This window comes from Ambystoma mexicanum, chromosome 2p, assembly GCF_040938575.1.
Source record: "Ambystoma mexicanum isolate Mex_15411 chromosome 2p, UKY_AmexF1_1, whole genome shotgun sequence".
Taxonomy (NCBI): Eukaryota; Metazoa; Chordata; class Amphibia; order Caudata; family Ambystomatidae; genus Ambystoma; species Ambystoma mexicanum.
This window is the reverse complement of record NC_090923.1, coordinates 94,191,260-94,216,421: the sequence shown is the minus strand read 5'-3', so window position 1 is coordinate 94,216,421 and position 25,162 is coordinate 94,191,260. Positions and strand designations below refer to the sequence as shown.

Sequence of the window (25,162 nt, the reverse complement as noted above, 5' to 3'; positions counted from 1 at the left end):
GGATCTTCGACGACGGCGAAGATGGTGGCTTCTTACCCGATGGCCTGTGGCGCTCTCGGGTGGACTCTTTCGCCGGGTGCAGCGACTCGCAGCGTTTCGATTTTTTGGGTTTTTCACCCAGGGTATCACCCTCAGCTGTCTTCGAGGGGGTCGAGGCCGCTTTCTCGAAGACGCTTAGCATTTTCTTCCTGAATTTCTCCCACTCAGCCCGAGAGCGGTGTTTTGTGGGGCAGGAGACCCTTTCTGGGGAAACAGAAGATGACAAGGAAGGGGATCTTCGACGTCTCTTCTTTGAGTATCTAGATCTCGACGAATGGTGGGAGTTACTTCGAGACCTAGAATGGGAATGCTTTCGACGGCGAGGAGACGAATGCCTCGACCGAAGAAACTTTCGAGGAGGTTTTGACTGACTTACCTCTCTCGAGCTTCCACTTGCGCTCCTTCAAGGCTTTCGCCGTCATGGACATGCAGTCCTCAAACTCCGAACAATGGTGCTCGACTCCCAAGCACCACAAGCAGATCCTGTGTGGATCCGTTATCGACATTTTCTTTCCGCAGTCTCGTCATTTTTGAAGCCGGACCGCGGAGTCGTCGGTTCCGATGAAGAAGCCATCGAGAACGAGTTGCTATTTCGAGTAAATATAAAGAGGTTTTATCTGACTGAACTGAGCAACGATATTCCGAGGCCCCACGAAGCGCGGAAAAACGGAACTGAGCAACGGACGCCGCGCGTGGTTATTTATGGGCATGGTGACGTCGGCGCTGATACGCTGGCTGTCGAGGGATATCGACTCGGCGGACGTCGACGTGCAGCACCCTCTACAGAGAAAAAATTTCAGAGGCCCGCAAGCTGGAGACGAATTATCAAAGATAAGGAATACGTCGGAGGACACAATCCCTTTGAAATAGGCGATTTAGAGACAGGGTCCACTTCTCTACCAGTGGCAACAGAGACAAATAATGTGTTTGTCTTTCTTAGTGTTTTAGTCTTCTCAAGGTAGTATACCATTGCTCTCCTAACATCTAGTGTATGGAGGCTTCTTTCAGCTGAATTTGTTTGATTCTGAAAGAAAGTTGGAAGTTAGCTGGATTGGTTTACACGGAGCTTAGAAATGAATTTAGGCGCAAAGTGTGGGTGTGTGCGCAGCACCACCTTATATTTATAAATGGTCAAAAATGGTTCTTGAACTAAGAGAGCTTGCAGTTCACTAACTCTCCTTATAGATTTAATGACCACTTGGAAGGCAGTCTTATAGGTGAGCGCCTTAAGACTAGTCCTATTCATTGGCTCAAAACGAGGTCCCATTAGTCTTGTAAGGACAACATTCCAGTGCCATCCAGGAGTTGGGTTAGAAAAAGGAGGGTGAAGTCGCTTTACCCCTTCCATAAATGCCTTATTACTGGAATTTTCCACCAGGAACTCTTGCGCTGCGATGTGGTGTACGCAGAGAGGGAAGCAATGTGGACCTTTAGGGAGTTGAAAACGATTCCTGAATCTAAGAGGTGTGTTAGATAAAGGACTATATCTTTAGGTGAACAACCAATAGGTTTGATGTTTTTGATATTGCCCCAGATGACAAAACATTTCCATTTATTGGATTAACAGAGTCTGGTGTTAGGTTTCATAGGCAAATCTCCCGGACCATGTTATCCAGAGACCGTTCACTTTGAACCGACTCTGAGGGTCCCTGGGGGCATAATATGGGCACTGGGCGTTCTCCAGAGTTGCAAAAAAATTGATATCTGGGTGACCCCATTCTGCAAAGACGTTGAGTAGAATATGCTCTTGAAAGTGCCACTCATGCTCTACAGGTAGGTGCACGTGTTTGCTGAGTACATCTGCCAGAAGATTGTGTTCCCCTGGAACATGTTGTGATGATAGGAACATGTTGTGTTTGAGTGCCCACTTCCAAATGTTCTGTGACAGTTTGGATAGCCCTGGAGAAGGAGTTCCCCAGTTTGTTTAGATAATACAGGCCTTGGTGCGGTCTGTGAGAGCAAGAACTGTCTTCCCCAGTAAGTATGTTTGGAAGGCTTTCAGTGCTTTCAACACTGCCGGCAGGTAGCTCCAGCAGATTGAAATTTTTGGATGCCACTGATGAAGACCATATGCCGTGAACTGTCTGTTGTAGGTGTGCTCCCCACCCTGACCGAGATACGTCCATGGTGAGAGTGACTTCTACTGTGGGGGTGGTGAAGGATTTCCCTTTCAGAAGGTTTTCATTTGACTACCACTGCAGACTGAACGAGGGCTGTCGAGACAATCACTAGATCGTCCTACTGATCGCTTGCGTGACACCGTTGGCTCAAGAGTCACTCCTGCATGGGGCACATGCGCAGAAGGGCGCACAGAGCCCGGAAGATGCAGGATGTCATCATCCCTAGTACCCGCATGGCTTTTCATACAGTTATTCGGCGACTGGCAACATACTGACCATTCTGGAACAATGTTTTGAACTCTCTCATAGGAGGGGAAGACTAGAACGTCTTCTGTACGAATTACGTTTCCTAGAAACGGTTTGGCTTGACTGGGGACCAGACTTTACCTTCTTGTTGATTAAGATCTCCAGGTTGATGAGGAGATCTACTCTTAAGTGTTATCCAGACACGTTTTGTACAAGTCTCCAGTTATGAGCCAGTGGTTGTGATAGGGTTCACTGGACTGGATTGCCTGCACAGGTGAGCTGCTGCTACTGCTAGTACCTTTGTAAATTTCCTTGGGGCTGAGGCAATGCCGAAGGGGAATATCTTGAACTGATCGTGAATGTTCTCCTCCTTGAACCTGAGGTACTTTCTTTACACTGGCAACATTGAAATATGAAAGCATGCATCTTTCATATCCAATGTGCTCATGTAATGCCCCTGATGTAGCAGTGAGATTCCCCCCTGTAGAGTTGTCATCCTGAACGTCTGAGGTTTGACCAATAGTTTGCAGGAAGCATAAAACAGGGCGCATGGTTAGAACCTTGTTGGGTACAGGGAAGTATATTGAATAAATACCCTTGCTTACCTGAAGATCTGGGACGAACTTGATCGCTCCCTTTTTTGTAGTACGATCTGCGGATCTGGACCTCTTCAAGCAGGATTGGTAGATGTTCCGGCGACAGCCATCTGCACTTGGGTGGATGATATCTGGGTGGTTGCAGGAATTCTATGCAGTACCCACTGATCTGAGGTGTCATTTGAGGTGATGCCCTCCCATGCATGGGTAAAAGATGTTAATTGCCCCCCCAACGGGGGAGACATGGTAAAGGACATGCACCGCCGAGTCATTTGTTGGCTAGGTATGGGGAGTCTCTGGTTGCCGTTTCTCCCTCTACCCTTTCCCCGACGAAATCCCAGTTTAGGGGCCTGAAAGCTGCTGAAACAGCTTTGTCCGGAATACCAAGGAGTTCCTCCTGTCCTGTAGTTCCCTAGGGAGGAGTGGAAAGGGAACGCCGCAAAAGGACTGGCGGGTGTTGAAGGCGCGTTGTTGGACAAAGGACTTGGCTGCGATCTGGTTCAACAACTTCAGCATCTCGTGCTCTTTTTTAGCGTGCTCACGGGTCTTATCGACCGCCTTACCAAAGAGGGCATAACTTTCTACGGGCTTGTCTGTGAGAGAACCTTGTGTTTCTGGCCTAAAGCCCAGGTTTTTGAGCAATGCATGACACTTTAACTGGGTCCCTTGTGTGAGAACACGTACTGCTGTCTCAGCTGAATCCAGGGCATTCTTGAGAATGTTCAGCGTTACCCGGCGCCCTTCCACCAACACTGCTAACAGTTGTGTACGAGTAGGCTCTGGAATGTTCTGGAGGCCCTCCTGCACAAATCCCCAATGGACATCGATATAGCTTGCCAGGAGTGTTGCATTATTAGCAAACTGAATGCTGAAAGCAGCTGAAGTGGTAATCCGTTTATCCAGAGTAGAAAGCTTTTTACAATCCTTGTTGGAGGAGACTCGGATGATGATCGTGGTAGTCCTGCACATTTTCTGATGGTTGCAACAACCAGGGAGTCTGGGACTACATGGCTTCGGATATAAAAAGGATCCAAGGGTACTGGACGGAACATCTTTTCAACTCTAGGGTTCACGGCTCGAATGAGCGAGGGTATTAGTAAGTAAAGAGGTAGCGAGGAGTTTAACTGAGTTCAGGAGAGAAATTGCCCGACTGGGACTTTTTCTTTGAGAATATCCTCTAAAGAAATCCATGTCGTGTACAGCCTCTTGGGTTACGATTCTGAAATGGTCTGCAGCCTCCGGGCTGAATGACAGGAGTATCCAAAATAATGTTGTCTGGGCCAGGTTTGTGGACCGGGGTAGTGGGCCAAGTAACCTGGTCATAGCAGGGTCCTAGTTATCTGGGTCTTGCGAGATGGGGTCCTGTGAGACGTGATCCGGTTCTGGGACATAGTAAACGTCCTCAGGTGCATCCTGGTCCTCCGGGAAGAAATCCACAGAAGCTTCGAGTGGGTGTTGTTGAGAGGGGAATGCAAATCATGCACCTTTGAGAATGGAGCCTTGGAGACTTGGAAGGTATATGACAAGTGTCCATTGGCTTAGGTCTCTTAACAATGTCATCACATTTGTCTAAAAAGGTTATAAATTCAGACATCCTCGCCATACAGGCTTCAAAACTCTAGTCCACAGAGAGGAAGAGGATTCAACAAGAGGGGGAAGGCAGAAGAAGCTGGAGCAGGAACCTGTTGCAGGCCAAGAGACAGGGGCGGAGAGGCTGGAGAAAACCTTCTGGGAAAGGGGAGTCCTTTTCAGGCCCAGAACTATGAGCATGGGCCTTAGAAAGCTTTTCCTGAAGCTTTGGAAGCATTTTGGAAGGATGGGCCAATTTTGGCACTATTATGTCTCATCTTGTTTATGTTTTATTAGTGAGTGAAGGAAGGGAAATGTGTTATGTCCTGTCGTGTGTGTGTGTGTGTGTGTGCAGGGATTGAATGAGGTCGCAGGTGTAATGTTCTGTAGTGTTGGAATGTTGCTGTGTGGATGACTGTTCCACCCATGGCAGTTAAGAGATGTAGCTTGGGTGGTGGGAGCCAGTGGGCTTACCTGTCTGCTGCTGTCCTTGCTCCTTACCACTAAAGCTATAACATGAAGAAACTTAATAAAAGAACTTGTGACCATCAGTAAAATTAAAAGATGTTTTTAAATAAGTATTACTCTGCATATATAGCACCCTTTTTGCACTAGCCCCACTTTTTTGAGACCAAGGTTGCAATAATGCCCTCTGAAGATAAGAAACAAAGTATGTTTTAGCTTATTCTTCAGATCATGTTCAAATCTGGTTTTATGAAGGAACTTTGTGAATGACTTTTGTACACCACTATAGGCAATCTGAGGGACCTCGACGCATAAGGAATTATGGGTACAGGGTACGTCACACTAGGGATAGCCCTGTCGACGTCTCTTTTCCAACGTCGAAAACTTCACGTGCAATACTCTGCAACTTCCACTAAATGTCGGCCTATGCAAAGCATGTGATTCTAAGAGATCCACAAGCCTCAGAAAATATATATTTAATGTTAAATTACAGAAGATACCCCATCTGATGACTGGGAATATTGAAGCATGTCAATCTATGAAAGATCCAATGCTGGAGAAGTGTCCTTTTAGTCATCTGTGCCCCTGTGGGGGGGATTTTACTCCCGGCTCCCACAGGATCTAAAGCCACATTTTGAACTAGGTCAGGTATTTGAATGGGTGCACTTAGCTTTATTGGTGCTGGAGGAGCCACAATCTAGACAGGTGGAAGCAGTGGATGGGTCGGACTAGTCTGAGGCATAGGCGCCAAAGCCTGTAGATCCTGCTGAGGGACCAGTGGTTGAACCTGTGGCACCATCTACTTAATTAAACCCTTCAATATGCCTGCCATCTGCTGAGATTTCATCAGCAACAAAAAATGGTCAAGAAATCTGTCCTCAGATGCCGGTTGTCTCTGTGATGCAGCTGAAGCAGATGCAGCCATTGTGGTATAAGTGTCTGTAGACACTGGTGTAAAAGTGGGAGTTGCAGTGTACATGGGACAGGCCGTTGTGGTATTGGAGGCAGAAGGCTTTTGACGCCTGACTTGTGTGGTAGGGGGAGACCAAGGCTGATAGAACATTGGTAGCTCTATAGACTGGTTGACATGAAACTTTGAAATGAATTTCGGTGCAAACCTAGGGTGTGTGCGTAGACCACCTTATCTTTGTGAACTGTTACAAAAGGATCTAGAATAGAGAGCGCTTGTAGTTCACCGACTCTCCTAATGGAGGTGATTGCTATTAAGAAAACACTCTTAAGAGTGAGGTCTTTAAGGCTAGCTTTGTGCATAGGCTTGAAGGGGGAGCCCATTAGCTTGGTTAACACGATGTTCAGATCCCATTCGGGAGCTGGGTTAGATATAGGAGGGTGGATTCTTTTCACTCCCTCCATGAAAGCTTTAATAACTGGAACCTTCCACCATGACACCTTATGTTGTGACGTAGTGTAGGCGGAGAGTGCAGCTAGGTGAACTTTAATACAGTTAAAGACTAACCCTGAGTCCAGTAAGTGAGTCAGTTATAAAACAATATGCGTGGGAGAGCAATCAACAGGGTTGATGCTCTTTGAGTTACACCAGATGATGAACCGTTTCCACTTATTAGAGTAGCAGTAACGAGTGCTCGGTTTTCCTGCCTCCCTAAGAATGTCCATGCATCTCTGAGGAAGCTGCAAATGTCCAAATTCTATGACCCCAGGAGCCAGGCTGCCAAGTTCAGGGTCTGCGGGCATGGGTGCAGCGTTCGGCCCCTGTCCTGCGACATGTTGTATGGGCAGGGTAGTTTCACTGGAGGAGATAGTGACATCTCCATCAGATGAGCGAACCAGGGTTGGCAGGCTCACATGGGGGACACCAGTATCATGGTAACTGGTTCCTGGTGCATCTTGTGCACCATCTTGTTGAGAAGGGGAGTGGGGTGGGGTTTAGAAGCGTAGACAAATTTCCCTGACCATGTTATCCAGAATCAGTTTCCCTTGGAGCGGTTCTGGAGGTACCTGGAGGCGTAATCTTGGCATTGGGTGTTCTCCAGATTTGCAAACAAGTCGATCTCTGGGAGCCCCATTCTGCAAAAACGCTGGAGACGATGTCTCCTTGTAATTGCCATTCGTACTCTACGGGTAGAGGGAAGTCTCTGCTGAGTCCGTCTGCCAGAAGATTGAGTTCCTCTCTGGTACATGTTGTGATAACAGGAACATGTGTTTGAGAGCCCACTTCCAGATGTTCTGGGACAGCTTGGACAGTCCTGGAGTGTGAGTGACCCCTTGTTTGTTTAGGTAGTACATGGCCGTGGTGCTGTCCGTTAGGATTAGCACTGTCTTTCCTTGTAGGTGTGTCTGGAAGGCCTTCAGAGCTTTGAAGTACGCCAACAACTCCAGCAGGTTTGTGTGCTTGGACGCCACACTTGGAGTCCAAACTCTGTGTGCAGTCTGATGGGATAAGTGAGCCCCACATCCAGTGAGGGATGCGTCTGTGGTTAGAGTGGCATCCACTGCGGGAGTGGTGAAGGATTTCCCCAACACAAGGTTTTCCTTCGACCACCACCGCAGCGAGAGAACCAAGGCTTGCGAGACAACTACTAGATCATCCCATTGTACGCTGGCCTGACACCACTGGCTGTTGAGCAGGCGCGTGTGAGGGACCAAAAAAAATACATGACGCCATCATTCCTAGCAATCGCATGGCTTTGTGTACCGTCACCTCTCGACCGGCTACATATTGAGGGATCTGAAACAGCATGTTTTGGACCCTCTCGTTGGAGGGTAAGACTGGTTTGAATTAGAGCCCCTAGGAATTGCTGGACTTGGCCGGGGTCAAGACTGGACTTCTTTTTGTTGATGGAGAAGCCCAGGTGGAACAAGAGGTCTATAGTCTTTTGGGTATTTGAGAAGCATGTTTTGTAAGAATTCCCTGTTATGAGCCAGTCGTCGAGGTAAGGATAGACCAGAATGGACAACCTGCGCAGGTGTGCCGCTGCCACTGCCAGTACCTTTGTGAATACCCTTGGCGCTGAGGCTATGCCGAAGGGTAGCACTTTGAACTGATAGTGTTTGCCTTCTATCATGAACCTGAGATACTTTCTGTGCGCTGGCAACATTGAAATATGAAAGTATGCATCGTTCATGTCCAGTGTTGCTATGTAATCCTCTTGTGTGAGCAGGGGGATTACTTCCTGTAGAGTCACCATCCAAAACTTTTGAGGTTTTACAAATTTGTTCGCTGGGCGCAGATCTAATACAGGGCGCATGGTTAGATCCATTTTGGGTACAAGGAAGTACACTGAATAAATACCCTCCTTTACCTGTGACAGAGGCACAACCTCTATGGCTCTTTTTTTTAGCAGCGATTCCACTTCCTGAAGAAGGATGGAAAGATGTTCTGGTGAGACACGTCTTCCCTTTGGAGGTCTAAATGTTGGGGACCGACTGAATTCGATACAGTAACCGTGGGCTATTGTTGACAGTACCAAACGGTCTGTGGTAATTCCCTCCCATGCTTGCAGAAACGATGCTCGTGCTCCTTCTTAGCTGTTTCCAGTGCGCCATCAACCGCCTTACCAAACAAGTTGGAATCTTCAAGGGGTTTGTTGATGAGGGACGCCTGTGTTTCTGACTTGAAACCTGAGTTTGAGCCAAGCATGTCTCTTAAGGAGTACGCCCTGGACTAGAGAACGGCCAGCCGTTTCTGCAGCATCTAAGGTGTTCTTGATGATACTTTGGTTCACCCGAGTGCCTTCTATGACAGTGGCCAATAAGCGGGTATGCAAGGGCTCAGGGACTTCTTGTAGGCCTTCGCGCAACAGGCCCCATTGTGCATTGGAGTTGTACTGTTGGCAATACGCGTGGCGAAAGCTGCAGAGGATGTAATCCTTTTCCCTAAAGCAGAGAGCTTTTCCCCCCTCTTTATCGGGGAGGTGCTTCACTGGTGAATAGCAGAACCCCCGTCCTTTTCTCGTGGTGGTCACTACCAGAGAATCTGGTATGGAATGACCCCTAATATATAAGGGATCTGAGGGTGAGGGGCTAAAAAGCTTCTTGATCCTTGGGTTCACACCTCTAACTAAAGCAGGTGAAGATAAAGAGGGAACGAGGTGTCTCTTGATGGAGGCGAGGAGGGGTATGGCTTGGCTAGCAGGTGGCTTTTCTTTGATTATTTTTTTCTACAAAATCTACTTCTGGGGTATTCGCCCCCGTATTAATTTGAAAATGTGCTGCAGCCTTGCGCAGCATTGCAATAAATGTGGGTTGATTGTCCACAGGTGAAGGATCTCTGACAGGTGTAGTCTGTGGAGAGTCCAGGTCCAAAACATCGGGGTCCGTCGACGCCCCGTGGGACTGCCAGGGCTGTGGCTCACGTATGTCAGGGTCCTCTTCAAAGTCCCCTACAGGGTTTTGTAAATCCGAAGGTATTTAAGAATTCATCCTCTTCCTGAAGGTGGGGATCCTCTTCAATGAGGTCGTATGTATCCAGTTCTTCCTCAACTGGGTCAAAAAGTCTTGGAAATTTGGCTCTAGGGTCTTGAGGGAGTACCTCCCTTGGCCTTTTAGGTGTAATGTGTTCAGAAGTGGACACAAACCTATCTAGCCTGTTCATACATGATTCAAATCTTTCCCTAGTCCAGTGGGATGTCCCAGAAAGGTCCAGTGGCAGAAAGGCTTGCTTCTCCGCCTCTAGGCGTCGAGATCTCTCCCATAAAGTGGAGGCTATAGCCCCATCACCCTCTCAGAAACCTTCCCGTGGGCTCGATGGTGGGTAAGTATCTGTGTTTTCCCTTCGACGTGGCGGAGGGGGGGGGTCGGGTGGGGGGTTCCGGCGTCCCTTCACTAGCTTTCGGCGTGTCCCTGACCTTTCAAGGAACTCCTAGTCAAAGCGTTGCAGGCTGCACAAGAGACCCATCGGTGTTCAGACCGAAGAAACTACAGCCAGATCGAATGGGGGTCTGAAGCCAGGAAGGACCTCTCACAAGAGGAACCCCTGGAAAAACCACGTGGAGCCGACATACGTTGGGTGAGCAAGGCGCTGGAGGCCGGTGAATTGAAGAAACAAGACAAATCGCGGGAAAAAACATTGCGCAGCAATATAATTCCTGCGCTATACGAGGTATGCCTGATCTCGTCCAAGTGAAAAAGAGGAGTAAGGGGAAGCGCCGGTGGGTGGGCTTAGCAGAGCATGGTTATGGCCGCATGGTACAAAATTTAAAAAGGGGGAAGCATTTTTTGCGAGGAGAAATGTTACTGGTCACATTCCTGTACCTGGATTACCTAAACCGTATGGAGGAAAGGGGACACGACTTAGGAGTATTACCACGATATTATACATGTGTGCGTTTTATAAATTGTATGCTTTCAAATAGACATTGCTGGCTATTAGTGCAAGGGGATCTATATATCCAGACTTTAAAAAAAAAGGAGACACAAGATGAGGATGGCCAATGCAAGAAACTCCAAAGCTGGGAATTAAAACCTCTCTACCGAGGGCAGGGAGGGCGGGGGGAGCGAGGGTGCAGCGAGGCAATAAAGATAACCAACATTTGATCACATGCAGCCTGTGAATGAACAAGTAATGAACAAAAAGTGACTGGAAAAAAACATTGGATCATACACCATTTATCTAAGAATCTCACCTCTAAAGATTTAAGGATGGGCACAGATTCGATAAATAATTCATAGGTCTTTCTTTTTTGTGCATTATTCTTCAATATAAGTCTTCTAAAGGTATTTCTATCCTGCAAATTAAAGAAAAATAAATATCAGGATTAAACATTTCAAGTAGCAAGCGAATAGCCAGCATTGAAGTCACTTGCTACCTCAATTCTACACATACACATGGGTAAACCTCTTCTTACTCGCAATTCAATTATCACTAGCCAGTGGCATGTGCAGATTTTGCACCCTGTAAATATGCAAGCTCATTATGCCTGCACAGTCAATGTTAACATGGAAGTTGTGGGACTTTGATTGGTGCCGGACTGTGGATACTTTTCATGCATATACTTCCATGTCACACTTGGCTCATGAACATAAAAAAAGAGGAATTCTTTCTTCAATTCTTAAGATCTTCCCAAATCGGGACCACAGACATACACTACTCAGACTACGGTGGAATATTCTACCTACTCTGGATACTAAACTGAGGTGGAAACAGATTACAGCGGCTAACAGTCGCTGCAGATTCTGCGGCTTAGTCCCTGAAACGGCTAAACACCTCATTCTGTTCTGTAGTCATCTCAATGTCCTGAGAGACTCTTGTTTGAATGCCTTGAAATTACAATTTCTAGGTCTCCCGACTGACCTAGTATGGCAACGCTGCCTGTGTATTGGAACAAGTAGGGAGGGTCTGGCTTTATCTAGCTTTATTCATAACCTCCATCTTGAATAGATATACCTGTTACCATGCTGTTTCAAGATATAGGTTAAAGGTTAAAGATATGGGTTAATCTGCTGCTACTGCGCTTGCTCTTGTTCTAGTTTGTTTTTGTAACTTTATGATGTTATGATGATTCTTGGATTTCTTCAATGCAAAATACTTCCAACCTTCTGTAATATTCTAAATATGTAATTGTGTAAATCTGTAATTGTGTATTTTATTCTATTTATGTGTTACTTTTATGTGCTGATGCTTTTTGTAAAGGTTTAATAAAACCATATACAAATTAAAAAAAAAAAAAAATAATGGAATGGGTTTAAAACAGAAATCAAAAGTCTTAGTTACTTACCTGTAACTGTATTTCTCCAGCATTGGTATCTTTCATAGATTCAGATGCTTGAATATTCCCCGTCGTCAGACTGGGAATCCTCGGTGATAAATTAAATAATAATATATATATTTTTTAAAATATATATATATATATATATATATATATATATATATATATATATATATATATATATATATATATATATACACACACTGCCACCTAGCAGTGCATGTACATAGCCCATTATGGCCTATGAGCCACTTCATTGTGTAGTCCCTCCACCTCACTTTGGTCCTTTATGGCCCCAGCCAATGAGGTGGCAGGGCTTAAGCTCCGCCCCCGGCAGCCATCTTCAGATTTTGAACCGTAGAGATTACAGTATGATGGATGCAGAGCATAGGAGCAGCCTCTCAGGGGAGGCGGGCGGGCGCATGTGAATCTATGAAAGATACCAATGCTGGAGAAATACAGTTACAGGTAAGTAACTAAGACTTCTCCAGCATTGGATCTTTCATAGATTCAGATGCTTGAATAGAATACCAAGCAGTTAAAACATGCCACCATTATAAACAGATATGCATAAATACAGAAAACATATTTCTGATCAAACCTTTACCATGCAGCAACACAACGGTTACATACTTCGGGAAAGGTGGGAAAGGAGGCTGGTCCTACCTTATACAAAGAGATGGCGGAGCACTGCCTGTCCAACTGCAGTTTCTTTGTTGGTATCTTCAGTCAGGCAGTAGTGTTTTGCGAAAGTATGCAGAGTGCTCCACGTGGCAGCTCTGCATATGTCTTTCAAGGCCACCCCTGCGTGGAATGCTGTTGACGCCGCCCTTCCTCTGGTGGAGTGCGCAGACGGCGGTCTAGTTAAAGGGTCGCCTTTCAAAAGATGGCAGTGGGTGATACAGGACGATACCCAGCGTGCCAGACTTTGTTTAGATATATGTTGGCCCTTGGTACGGCCAGAGAAGGAAATGAATAGCCGGTTTGAGGAGCGGAACTCCTTGGTTCTTTGCAAGTAAAACTTCAACACCCTAGAAACGTCTAGAGAGTGTAATGTCCTTTCCGCTTCCGAAGCGTGATTCTGGAAGAAGGTTGGTAAAATAATGCGCTCAGTGAACGACATCTCCGAAAGTACCTTGGGGAGGAACTTCGGGTGAGGCCTTAAGATGACGCGGTCCTTCTGGAACAAGGTAAACGGAGGTTCCGAAGACAAAGCTTGCAGCTCACTGATCCTTCTGGCCGATGTGATGGCTACCAGGAAGGATGTCTTCCAGGACAAGAATTTCATATCGCATCTATGTATGGGCTCGAAGGGAGGTTGCATGAGAGCTGTTAAGACGGTGTTGAGGCTCCAGTCCGGAACTGGTGTAGATGTAGGCGGATAAGTACGCAACAGTCCTTTCAGGAAGATCTTAATCGCTGGTAAGGAGAGTAAGGCTTGCGTCTCTGCGGTTACTGTGTAGGCCGCTATGGCTGACAGATGGACCTTGATAGAGGACAGTGAGAGCCCTGATTTTGCCAGGTGCAACAAGTAAGGCAGAATCTGATCAACCGAGGCCGTGAGGGGATCGATCGCAGAGGTCTCGCACCATTTGGAAAACCTGGTCCACTTCCTGGTGTAGGTGAGTCGCGTGGACGGGGCTCTAGCGGCCCTGATGATATCCCAGCATTCTGATGGTAACTTTAGGTGCATCAGTTTACGCTGCTCAGGAACCACGCTTTGAGAGACAGGCTCCTCGGGTCGTGGTGGAGGACCTTGCGGTTCTGTTGTGTCAGTAGATATTGATGTGACTTGAGACGAATCGGGATTTTGCAGGAGAGATGTCGCAGCGTCGGGTACCAGACTTGCCGTGCCCAATCGGGTGCAATAAGAATCAAGGAACAATCCTGTTCTTTTACCCTGCGAAGTACCCTCGACATGAGGGGAATGGGTGGGAAGGCGTAGAGGAACTTCCCCGACCAATCCACTTAGAACGCGTCTCCCAGCGATTGGTGTTCCGGGTATCTTGAAGCAAAACTCTTGCATTTTTTGTTGTTCCTGGTGGCAAAAAGGTCGATCTGCGGATGGCCCCATAAGGCAAATATCCGTTGGGTTTCTCTTTCGTCCAACTCCCACTCGTGTGACGCTGTGTATTCTCTGCTTAGTCTGTCCGCTAGGACATTGTCCACTCCTGGAAGATGCTGTGCCCTGATTTGTATCCCGTAGCGTAAGGCCCATGCCCATAGCTGTTGGGCTTCTTGCGACAGAATCTGAGACCTCGTGCCTCCCTGCTTGTTTGTATAGTGCATGGAGGTTGTGTTGTCTGTCTGGACTGTAAGAACTTGACCAGTTATAACCGGTAGGAAAGCTTTCAACGCCAACCTTACGGCCCTGAGCTCCAACACGTTGATGTGGAGCTGGGACTCTTGTGCCGACCAAGATCCCTTGGTTTGGAGGTCCGCAAGATGAGCGCCCCAGCCTGATAAGGAAGCGTCTGTCCGCAGCAGGAGGGTCGATGTCGGTGCTTGAAACGGCATTCCCTGCAGAAGATTCCTCAGAGCATTCCACCATCGAAGGGCCTTGTGCAACGTCGATGGAATCTGGACAATGTCTTCCCAGCCTCCGAAAGCTTGTTTCCATTGGTGGTCCAGAGCTTCCTGTTCCGGTCTCATGCGAAGCCTGCAGTTCGGTATGAGGAATATGCATGAAGACATCATGCCCAATAGGGATTTGTAAGAGCGTACGGATGTTGTCTCTTTCTGTAGGAAGTTGGAAGTTGAGCGTAGAATCGCTGCTACTCTCTCTGTGGATGGTCTCACCCTGGGAATGCTGGTGTCGAGTTCGTCTCCCAGGAAGAGAGCTACCTTGCTGGGAACGAGGCAGGACTTCGTCTGGTTGATGGAGAAACCTAACTCTTTTAGGAGGTTGACCGTCCTCGACACTGCCGAACGAGCCTTTGCAGCTGAACTTGCCTTTATCAGCCAATCATCCAGGTATGGAAAAACGTCCATACCTGCTCTCCTGAGACTTGCCGCTACCGGTGCCAGGCATTTCGTGAAAACTCTTGGTGCCGATTTTAGTCCGAACGGGAGCACTTGAAATTGAAAATGGAGCCCTCCCACTGTGAACCTGAGGAACTGCCTGTGTGCTGGATGGATCGGAATGTGGAAGTATGCATCCTCCAAGTCTAAAGTGGCCAAGAAGTCGTGCTTGTTTAACCAAGGTAGCACCCCTTGTAGAGCTACCATCTTGAAAGTTATGCGCTTGATGAACTTGTTGAGAGCCCTCAGGTCCAAGATGGGCCTCCATTGACCGTTTTTCTTTCTGACGAGGAAGAATCGGGAGTAGAAACCTTTTCCCCTCTGAGAATAGGGTACTGGTTCTACAGCTGCCTTCTGGAGCAGTTTTTTCACTTCGGACATGACCTGTCTTAGCATATGCACTCTGCGGGGAGTTGGAGGCAGGGAAGGAGGTTGGTCCAAGGTGTGACCCTTTAGGATCACCTGTAACACCCATTTGTCCGATGTAATTGACCGCCAGCGCTGGTAAAACTGGCTCACCCTTCCCCCCACCGGGGCGTGGCGAAGGGGGGGGGGAGATTGGTCGTCAGTTCTGCTTGCCTCGCGACTTCCCTTGGGCGGAGCCACGTCTGCCTCTATGGGCGTATCTGTTGGATGACTGATATTTATTGTCTTGGTACGTACCGCCTTGTGCTTTTTGACCATAGGAGGAACGACTGTATCCCCTGAACTTGGAAGATGAACCTCTAAAGGGACGAAAAGACCGATGGTCCTTACTTTTGTCCTTTAAAGAACTGATGGCTCTGGCTGTGTCAGTGTCTGTCTTGATTGCCTTCAAATGGTCGTCTATCTTTTTCCCAAAGAGATCTTGGCCGTCAAATGGCATGTCTAGTATCTGCGCCTGAACTTCAGGTCTAAAGTTAGTAGCCTTCATCCAGGCCTGCCTTCTGAGCATTGTGCCGTGCGCCATCTGCCTAAAGCCTGATTCGGCCACATCAACTGCTGCGTCGATCATGTGATCCGATGTTGCTTCACCATCCGCGATTATGGATTTTGCCTCCTCCTGGAGCTCCGGTGGTAATTGTTTCGCCAAGTTAGACATGCGGAGCCAAAGCTCGCGATCGAATCTTGCGGTCATGGCCAGTGCATTACCCGCTCTGATTGTAAGTGATGCAGAAGATGATACTTTCCTGCCCATGGCTTCCAATTTACATCCGTCCTTATCCGGTGGTGCCGACAACGGTGAGGAGGGGTTGGCGAGTTTCTTTCTGGCCGCCACTGTAATAACTGAGTCCGGTTTCGTATGACCCCTTAAACAAAGCGGTGCCGAATCCGGAGCTTTATATTTCTTTTCTGGCCTGGACACCAACGCCGGAGTCAATAAGGGCGTAGATAGGATCTTGGATCCGGAATCCCAGATGGTATCGAGGAGGGGAATTGTGGTCACCGTCCTCCTTCGTTTGTCCCTGTGCTCATAGAGCACTGATTGCCTTTCCTCCGAAAAAACCTGAATTTTAAACAGTTCTGCGGCTTAACCTATTATGGTGTGGAAAGAGACGAGATCATCCGGTGGTGAGGCCTTGCCCGGCGAGTCTCTCCTCCTGGGCTTCTCGACGACATAGTCATCCCAATCACTGGGTGCGTCTGGCTCCTGAGTTATTTCTCCTTCTTCTGGTTCCGAAAATTCACCAAAAGGATCCTCCTGCCAGTCTGATACCGAGATGGTGGACGGTACCATGGTGGGATCTACGTCAGGAGATCGCGGTCTGTGCGATGACTGTGGTGACGGGACTCTTGTAGGTGAAGCACTGTGGGTGCTGCTCCTCGGTCTTCGAGCAGGTGATCTCATCCGTTTTTGCGGCCTACTCCTGTAAGGAGAGCAACCCGATGTGCCTGGAATCGGGGATGACTCTCTAGGAATGGGATTAATAGGAATTTGCTTCTCCTTTTGCCGTTTGTAAAATTCTTCTACAATCCTCTGCACGGATAACATGAGCACCGGGTCATGAGGATATTCGGATTCTCCCGTGGATGGGTGCCAAGGAGGGCTGTATTGTTTCGGTAAGGGACCGATGGACTCTTCCACCACTTCCGCATCAGAGAATTCTTCCTGAAGAATTATATCCGGAAGTTCTGCCATGTGCCCCAAAGGTGAAAATTGCTGCACCAGAGGTTCAGTTACAATATTCTTCTCAATGATATTGCTTGTAATGACAGGAGCTTCAAGAGTGAGAGGCAGTAATTCCTCTGTAACTGCCGAAATTTGCGGTGCCTCAGTTATCCTCGTCGACGACTGAGATTTTCCCGTCGACGAGGGCTTCGCCGCCGACTGAGATTTTCCCGTCGACGATTGAGACTGAGATTTTGTCGTCGACGAGGGCTTCGTTGACGAATGTGGAGTGTGTTCCGTGGACGACTGCGTCATGGATGAATGCTTCGTGGACGAGTGGTGTTTCTTGCTCGTCGACGATTGCTTCGCGGTCGACATGTCCGATGACGATGTTCTAACTGTCGACGATGTCTTAAGCGTCGTCGTCGTCGATGCTGGTTTCGTCGACGGTATGGCCGATGACGGGCCTTTACCTTTCCCTTCATTCGTGGGCGGTTTACCCGCCGACGACTGCCCCCCCCCGTTTTTTGCAAACTCCTCCTTACCTCTGGAGGCAGATTTTGCTGACTTTTTCTGGCTTGATGGGTCAACTGGAGGCAGAAAGGGTATCAATTCCAGCTTCCTCTTTTTGGATTTGGGAGAGGAACTACTTTCCACTGAAGAGGCCCTTCTCTTTGAAGTTTGCCTCTCAGATGGAGTGCTGGATTGGACAGGAGCTGTTCTGACAGACTCTTCGTCCGAAGATTGATCCCTGGATTCCAGGTATGAAAGGAGTCTTCTATGCCTGTCATGAAGGGTCTAGGTGGAAAAAGTTTTACAAATCTCACATTTTTCAATGTCATGTGGGTACAGACAATAAATGCAATGCTCGTGGGGGTCCTTGTAGTAAACCAATTTCTTCTTGCACCTCGTGCAGTCCCTGAACAGGGAAGGCTTCCTGACAGCCTGAGGTGCCTCCATTTCTGAAGAGAAGTTCAGTCGACGATTTTGAGAGGAAAACAACAAGTTTTGCCACCAAGGTAAATTGGAAAGAAAGCCCCTAAGAAGGGGAACAAGATGGAATATATTTTACAAATATATTCCACACAAAAGTAGAAAGAATTTGAAAAAGCTCAGAGAGCTTGAGGATTCCCTGTGTCTGATAGACTGCGGTGAAAAATCTGAAGATGGCTGCCGGGGGCCGAGCTTAAGCCCTGCCACCCCATTGGCTGGGGCCATAAAGGACCAAAGTGAGGTGGAGGGACTACACAATGAAGTGGCTCATAGGCCATAATGGGCTATGTACATGCACTGCTAGGTGGCAGTGTATGGGATACATTACTCACCGTAATCGTATTTCTGATGCTTGTATCTGCTTAGATTCACATGCTGTGCATAGGCCGACATCTAGTGGAAGCTGCGGAGTATTACAGTTTGTTTTTCGAAACTCGAAAATGGGCGTCGACACAGGCGTGCCAGTAATACTATCCCTAGTGTGACGTCCACTGTACCCAAGATCCCTCACGCGTCTGGGATCCTCAGATTGTACCTATATACCAAGAGTGAAGAGTATGTACCACCCCCCACTCTCCCTACTTGCAGGGCCGAGGCCAGCGGCCTACTAGGCCGGGGCCGAGGCCAGCGGCCTTCCGAGGCCCAGATCCGTCGTGCAGCAGCCGACGGTCGATCTCTTCTCCAGCTGTCGTCGAGTGTCGATGGTCGACGTTGGGGTGGGGAAGGATGTCAATAAATAATTTTAAATTGCAATAATAGCAAAAGTATGGCTAAGGCCAGGGGACTCCGCAAGATGCTTCCGACCAGTATGGCGGAAAAAACAATCTGAGGATCCCAGACGCGTGAGGGATCTTGGGTACAGTGGACGTCACACTAGGGATAGTATTACTGGCACGCCTGTGTCGACGCCCATTTTCGAGTTTCGAAAAACAAACTGTAATACTCCGCAGCTTCCACTAGATGTCAGCCTATGCACAGCATGTGATCTAAGCAGATTCCACAAGCCTCAGAAATAGATATATATATATATATATATATTTAAAAATAAAATTAAAAAAAAGAAAATATTATTTAATTTATCACCGAGGATTCCCAGTCTGACGACGGGGAATATTCAAGCATCTGAATCTATGAAAGATCCAATGCTGGAGAAATCAGGTTTCCCCAATATATTGTTTTAGCTCAGGTATATTAACATGTACAGTGTAGTACGACATTTTTGGTTATACTACATTGCAGTTGCATAACAATTTAGATACTATCACAGGCAAAACAAACCAGAGGGCCATTACAATGAGAAGTTAATTACGCAGAGCACATCCTCATTTTTCACTTTTTCCAAAGTAAATAAAACCCCATGAAGACATGTACACTTTTCTTACACTTTAAAAACACTGTCAGTGCTCAGAGAAAAAAATTAGTCAAAGGAAACAAAAAGGCCCTTTGCAATGTAAGAGGGTGGAGGTTTTATATATTAAGAATTCCACTTTAATCTCAATTCCATAGGAAGGAAGGGCGATTAAGAATCTTAATAGCTATTAATAATGAAGGAACGTTTGTTGTGGAATCCTAGCGCTCCGTCATAGACATCTTCATTCAATTTGTAAACAGTGAACATCTCAACCCACGTGCAGGATCTTGGGACACATTTAAATCAAAAGAACACTTCAATAATAATTGATTTAATAAATACAAATAATGAAATTGAAGCCATCTGGAATTTTATTCTCAAAGTATTCCTCAGTCAATACATTTGTGGGCCCACATTGGGTACTGTTAAATATGCAGTTTATACAAAGAAAGAAGGAGACTACTGGAAGCCATACATGCTATAAAATGGTCAGCAGTTCCTGATTCATCATGCTTTGTACTGGCAGTTAAAATCTGTTTTTTTATGGAACACAGGAATTCCAATCTTTGTCTCCTTCTCAATAGTCATCTTGACTTCATCTCTTAATTAAGAAGGAGATAGGCAAGTTGACCAGAAGTGTAACGAAAGAAACATGAACAACTAGGATTACATGCAAGTAACTTTTCCTTTGTTAGGGAATAGAGCGCAGACCTGGCTCAGTTGGTGAGTAGAGGGTATGTGGACCAAGATGTTAGGGAGGAACCATTCACTGGAGATGAGGATCTTGAGCTATTTCCTGAAATGTAAAAGTGAGGGGGGCCAGTCAGGTGTTGATGGTGAGGAGGTTAAGTCTGGGGACAGAAAAAAAGGCTGTTTTTCTGGTTCATTCCTTCCTCCACCTGCGAAGGTAAAGTCGGCACATATCCTTGTTTCCGATAGGTCATAGGCCACTGGAGATGCAGAGAATCCCAGCGAGGTAGCTTGGAGACTTGAGGGCGACTGTCTTGCAGATGATGCAGCAGGATGTGAAGGCAATACATACTTGCAGCTGGTACAGTGCACTACCCTGAAGGTCAATTTGAGGTGGTAAAATTTGCAGAGATCTTTGATGAGTCATGTTGCAGCAAGTAGGACACATCTCAGGGGTGCCACAGTGATTGCCTTAAGATCTTCCAGGAGAGTGTTGCCTCCATCCAGGAGAGCAGCACGGCTTGGGAAGCAGATGTGATGTTGCTGGGATGAAGGACTTAATTATCCAGAGGAGGGAAAGTTCCTACCAAGCAGTTAATTTATTCCTGGCTATGTGCTCTTTGAAGGCGAGATCTCCGTCGATGTAGAATCCAAAGGGCATGTCGGTGTGGTCAGTTGGGCTTGAGATTCACAGCGGAGATCCAGGACTAAATGTAAAGGTGCACTCTGTTCTTAGCAGCAGTTGGAATTTGGTCTTGGAGGGGTTAAGCTTCAAGTAAGCACTGGACACCGAGGATTTCATCAATGTGAGGCAGTCCTTGAGCCTGTGGATGAATTTGATAGATATCTTGAGGAACAGCCGCATGTCCTCCATATATTGGGGGTTGTTGTGTTAAACCAGGAGGGTTGGTAGAATCTTTACTGATATTTGTACACACTGAAAAGCAGCCTATCCAAAAAATCCAGTTGGAGGGAATTACACGAAAGCAACCAGAGGGAGAAAAGATCAGTAAAAACTGAAATATAGCAGAACTGAAGGAGAGAAGTACCCTGGTATACAACCCTCAATTCTAGCCCTACAAATCTTCACTATAGGAATTTTTCCCAAAGGTGCAGTTGTAGTCATCATCTCACTTGTGGAAAAGGTCCTAGGCCTTCATGGCAGTGTTGTTGATATACTTTATTTCGGACAATACGTTGGTCCATAAAAGTAGACACGCATAAAAAGTGCAATAACATACAACCACATAGTCAACAATAATAAGAAAATAAAAGTCCTTAAAAGGTCTCCTCCGGACGGTTACCTGATATTCTACGGGGGAGGATAAACAAGGTACAAGCCACCACCTAAGAATTCGAGTAAAAGCTAAGGTGCATGACTGGTCTACATTGAATAAGGAACAAGTTACTTACCTGTAACTGTTGTTCTCCAGCACGGGACTGCCATGGATTCACATGCTCATGAATATTCCCCGTCGTCAGGCTGGGAATCCTCGGTAAAGAAAAAATCAGTATCAGTTTCATTTCTGATCTGTCTTTCTTAGTAGTAACCAATCACTGATCTCTGGGTCATACTGCCCCCAGCCAATGACTGCCCTCTCCCTAAGCCCCGCCTCTGGCAGCCATCCTCAGATTTGGTAGCACGCCAAGTGGCAGTATGACCAAGTGAAGAGCCGCAGAGGGGTAGGTGGGAGGGTTCACATGTGAATCCATGCCAGACCCATGCTGGAGAACAACAGTTACAGGAAAGTAACTTGTTGCTTCTCCAAAATGGGGTCTTGCATGGATTCACATGCTCATGAATAAAGAATACATAGCAGTATACACATGCACAACCACGGGAGGTGGCAAAGGCTCAACATTAAGCATTACATCCAAAACCCAACATTAAACAATTCTTACCTCCTCACCAGGCTCACCTTAGGCGAACAGGTTGTGCAGCACTGCTTGGCCGACCCTGGACTCCTCCCTGGCGTCCCGATCGACACAGTAGAATCTTGTGAAGGTGTGCGTCGACCTCCACGTAGCAGCCCTGCAGATGTCCAGCAGGGGCACACCAGACAGGAACGCCGTGGTAGCAGCGATCGCTCTGGTCGAATGGGCTCTCGGATGGCCGGGCAGCGGTCGGTTTGCCAACCGGTGACAGTGCATGATGCAGCTGGAGAGCCATCTGGAAATGGAAGTCTTCGAGAGAGCCTTCCCTTAATTCACAGACCCAAAGTTCATAAACAGTTGTGACGTCTTCCGAAAACTCTTCGTGCGGTCCACGTAGAACTTCAGCGCTCTAGCTACATCCAGCGAGTGCAAGGCCCTCTCGGCCGGCGTCGAAGACGACGGGAAGAAAACTGGTAACACCAAGAGATCGTTGAGGTGGAAGTCCGACGGCACCTTGGGCATAAAGGAGGGGTGCGTCCTCAGCACCACCCTCGTGTCATGAAAAGTCAAGTATGGAGGCTTGCAAGATAGGGCCTGGATCTCTCCCACTCGTCGTGCGGAGGCGATGGCCACGAGGAACGCTGTCTTCCATGACAGGAACTTCAAAGGTGCCAAATGCATAGGCTCGAATTGGGCCCCCATGAGCCTGGTCAACATCACATTAAGATCCCATGCCGGGGCAGGAGCCTTCACCGGCGGGAATGATCGGAACAGTCCCTTCATGAATTCCTTCACCAGGCGATGAGACCACAAGGACGCCCGTCCCGTCGTCCTGGTATATCGGGAGATGGCAGCCAGATGCATTTTGATGGAGGCGTGAGCCAGTCCAGCTTTGGCCAGCGACAGTAGGTACGACAGTACTTGAGGGGCCGTAATCCGCAGAGGGTTAATCTTCCACAGCACCAGACATAGAACCTCTTTCATTTATGACCGTAACACTTGAAAGTTGAGGACGCCCTGGCTTTTGCAAGAACCTCTCTGCAGTCAGCCGGTATATCGTACCCTCCAAACTCTAGTGCCGCAGGAGCCAGGCCTGCAAGTTCAGCGACTGTGGGTCGTGATGGAGAATGGCGCCTCCTTCTCTGAAGAGAAGATCCGCGTCCGCCGGCAGCTTGACTAGTGGGGACGTTGACAAGTCCAGAAGGTCCGGGAACCAGATCTGCCTCGGCCACGCCGGTGCGACGAGGATCATCCTGCACCTGGACCTCTTGAGCTGGTTGATGAGGCGGAGCAGCAACTGTGGAAACACGTATAGAAACAGGCCGTCCCAGGGGAACAAGAAAGCATCGCCCATGCTCCTCGGCTGTGGGAACCTGCTGGCGAACCTCTGGCACTTGGAGTTCGTCGCCGTCGTGAACAGGTCGATCTGGGGTTTGCCCCATCGTTGGAAGAGCTGATCCACTTGATCCTGGCGAAGTTCCCACTCGTGGCACGCGCGCAGCTCCCTGCTGAGTGAGTCGGCGATGGTGTTTTTTATTCCTGCCAAGTGGAAGGGAACCAGAAACATCCCCTGGGCGACGGCCCAGTGCCACAGTGCCTCCTTGGATAGGGCTGGGGATCTGGTGCCCCCTTGCTTCCGTATGTAGAACATCGTGGTGGTGTTGTCGGTGAAGATCACCACTTTGTCCTTGAGGGACGGAAGGAACGACTTGAGAGCCCAGAACACTGCTCGGAGCTCCAGAATGTTGATGTGGAGAGACCTCTCCTCCGGGAGCCAAAGGCCTCTTGCGTGGAGATCTCCGGTGTGGGGCCCCCGAACCCTCCAGAGAAGCGTCCGTCGTCACCGTCTCCTGAAACGCCGGGGTTTGAAAGTCCGTGTCTGTAGTGAGGTGAGCCCGGGTGCCCCACCATAGGATCGCCCGACAGAACTCCTCGTCGAGAGGGATCCTGTCCTCGAAGCAGCCCGTCGCATGAAACCAGCGGGCATCGAGGAACTCCTGTAGCGGACACATCTGAAGTCTGCAAAGGGGTACAAGGTAGATGCATGAGGACATCATCCCGAGGAGGGACTTGATGGACCCCACCCTGGTCACATACGTGGCTAACAGGCGCCACACCTTGCCCAGGATGGTCTTGGTCCTCTCCTCTGAAGGGGAGGCCAATTGCCCCACTGTATCGAGCTTCGCTCCCAGAAACAGTGCTACTTGCGATGGAACCCGGTGGGATTTGGGGTAGTTGATGGCGAACCCCAGCTCCGTGAGTAACCGGACGGTCCTCACCGTATGTTCGACGGCAAGTTCCTCTGTCCTTGCCCAGATTAGCCAGTCGTCCAGGTAGGGGTAGACGTGAATCCCCTGCAGGCGCAGCCGCGCAGCCACTGGTGCCAGGCACTTGGTGAAAACCCTGGGTGCCGATTTTAATCCGAACGGTAGGGCTCTGAATTAGTAGTGGCGTCCCTGAACCACGAACCTGAGGAACTTCCTGTGCCTTTTTAGAATAGGAATGTGGAAGTAAGCATCCTCCAGGTCCAACGACGATAGGAAGTCGCATTCCTCCAGCTGTCCCAGCACGCGCTGGAGGGTGACCATCCTGAATTTCTGCGCCCTGATGTATTTGTTTAACCGAGGCAGGTCCAGGATGGGGCGCCAACCGCCTGTCTTCTTTCTGACGAGGAAGTACCTTGAGTACACTCCGGAGCCCCGGAGCCTCCTGGAGACGAGCTCAATGGCACCTTTCTTGAGCATCGCCTTTACCTCCAACAGCAGTTGAGGGACGTGATTCTCCTTCCTGGCCACGGGAGGAATGTGAGGGCACTTCTTTTGGAATTCCAGCGAGTGCCCGTTGGCCAGGGTGTCCAACACCCAACGGTCGGTGGAGATGGACTCCCACACGCTGACGAACTTCGTCAGCCGGCCTCCCACCAGGGTGCTTCGGTGGGGGCCCGACAACACGGCCGGGTCAGTCTTGCTTGGAGGCGGCCTTGCCGCCTTGGCCTCCTTGGCGACGCCGGCGGGATCCCCCTTGCTTGCCGCGACCTCTGTAGGCCTCCTGGGAAGAGGAGCGGGCCGCCTGGCGGTAAGTGAAGGAGCCACCGCTGGATCTTTTGGAGGCACCCGGTCTGCCTCCGGAGCTCCGAAAGGGCTGTCGCTGTTGAAGCACCCCAAGGTCCCGGACCGTCTCTGAGTCGGTCTTGATGGCCTGTAGAGACTCGCCCACCACCTTACCAAAAAGGTTGTTGCCATCGAACGGCATGTCTTAACACTCTGGTCTGGACGTCCTGGTGAAAGTCTGTTGCCTTGAGTCATCCTCGTCGTCGGAGGCAAATTCTGTTGCCCAGTTGGCGAAATCCAGTGTCGGCAATGTCTGCTGCCACCGTTATGGCGTGATCCGATGCCACCTCGCCTTCCTGCAGAATTTCTAGG

General features: G+C 48.5%; 1 protein-coding gene across 1 annotated transcript in view; it reads right to left on the bottom strand.

Annotated features, from left to right (window-relative positions):
* PRKAR2A (protein kinase cAMP-dependent type II regulatory subunit alpha) overlaps window positions 1-25,162 on the bottom strand; it is a 1,246,928-nt gene that overhangs the window by 488,280 nt on the left and 733,486 nt on the right. Inside the window, exon 7 of the mRNA XM_069643325.1 lies at window positions 10,639-10,740. Within this exon, the coding sequence (XP_069499426.1) occupies window positions 10,639-10,740 (102 nt within the window). The remainder of the gene's footprint in view (window positions 1-10,638; window positions 10,741-25,162) is intronic.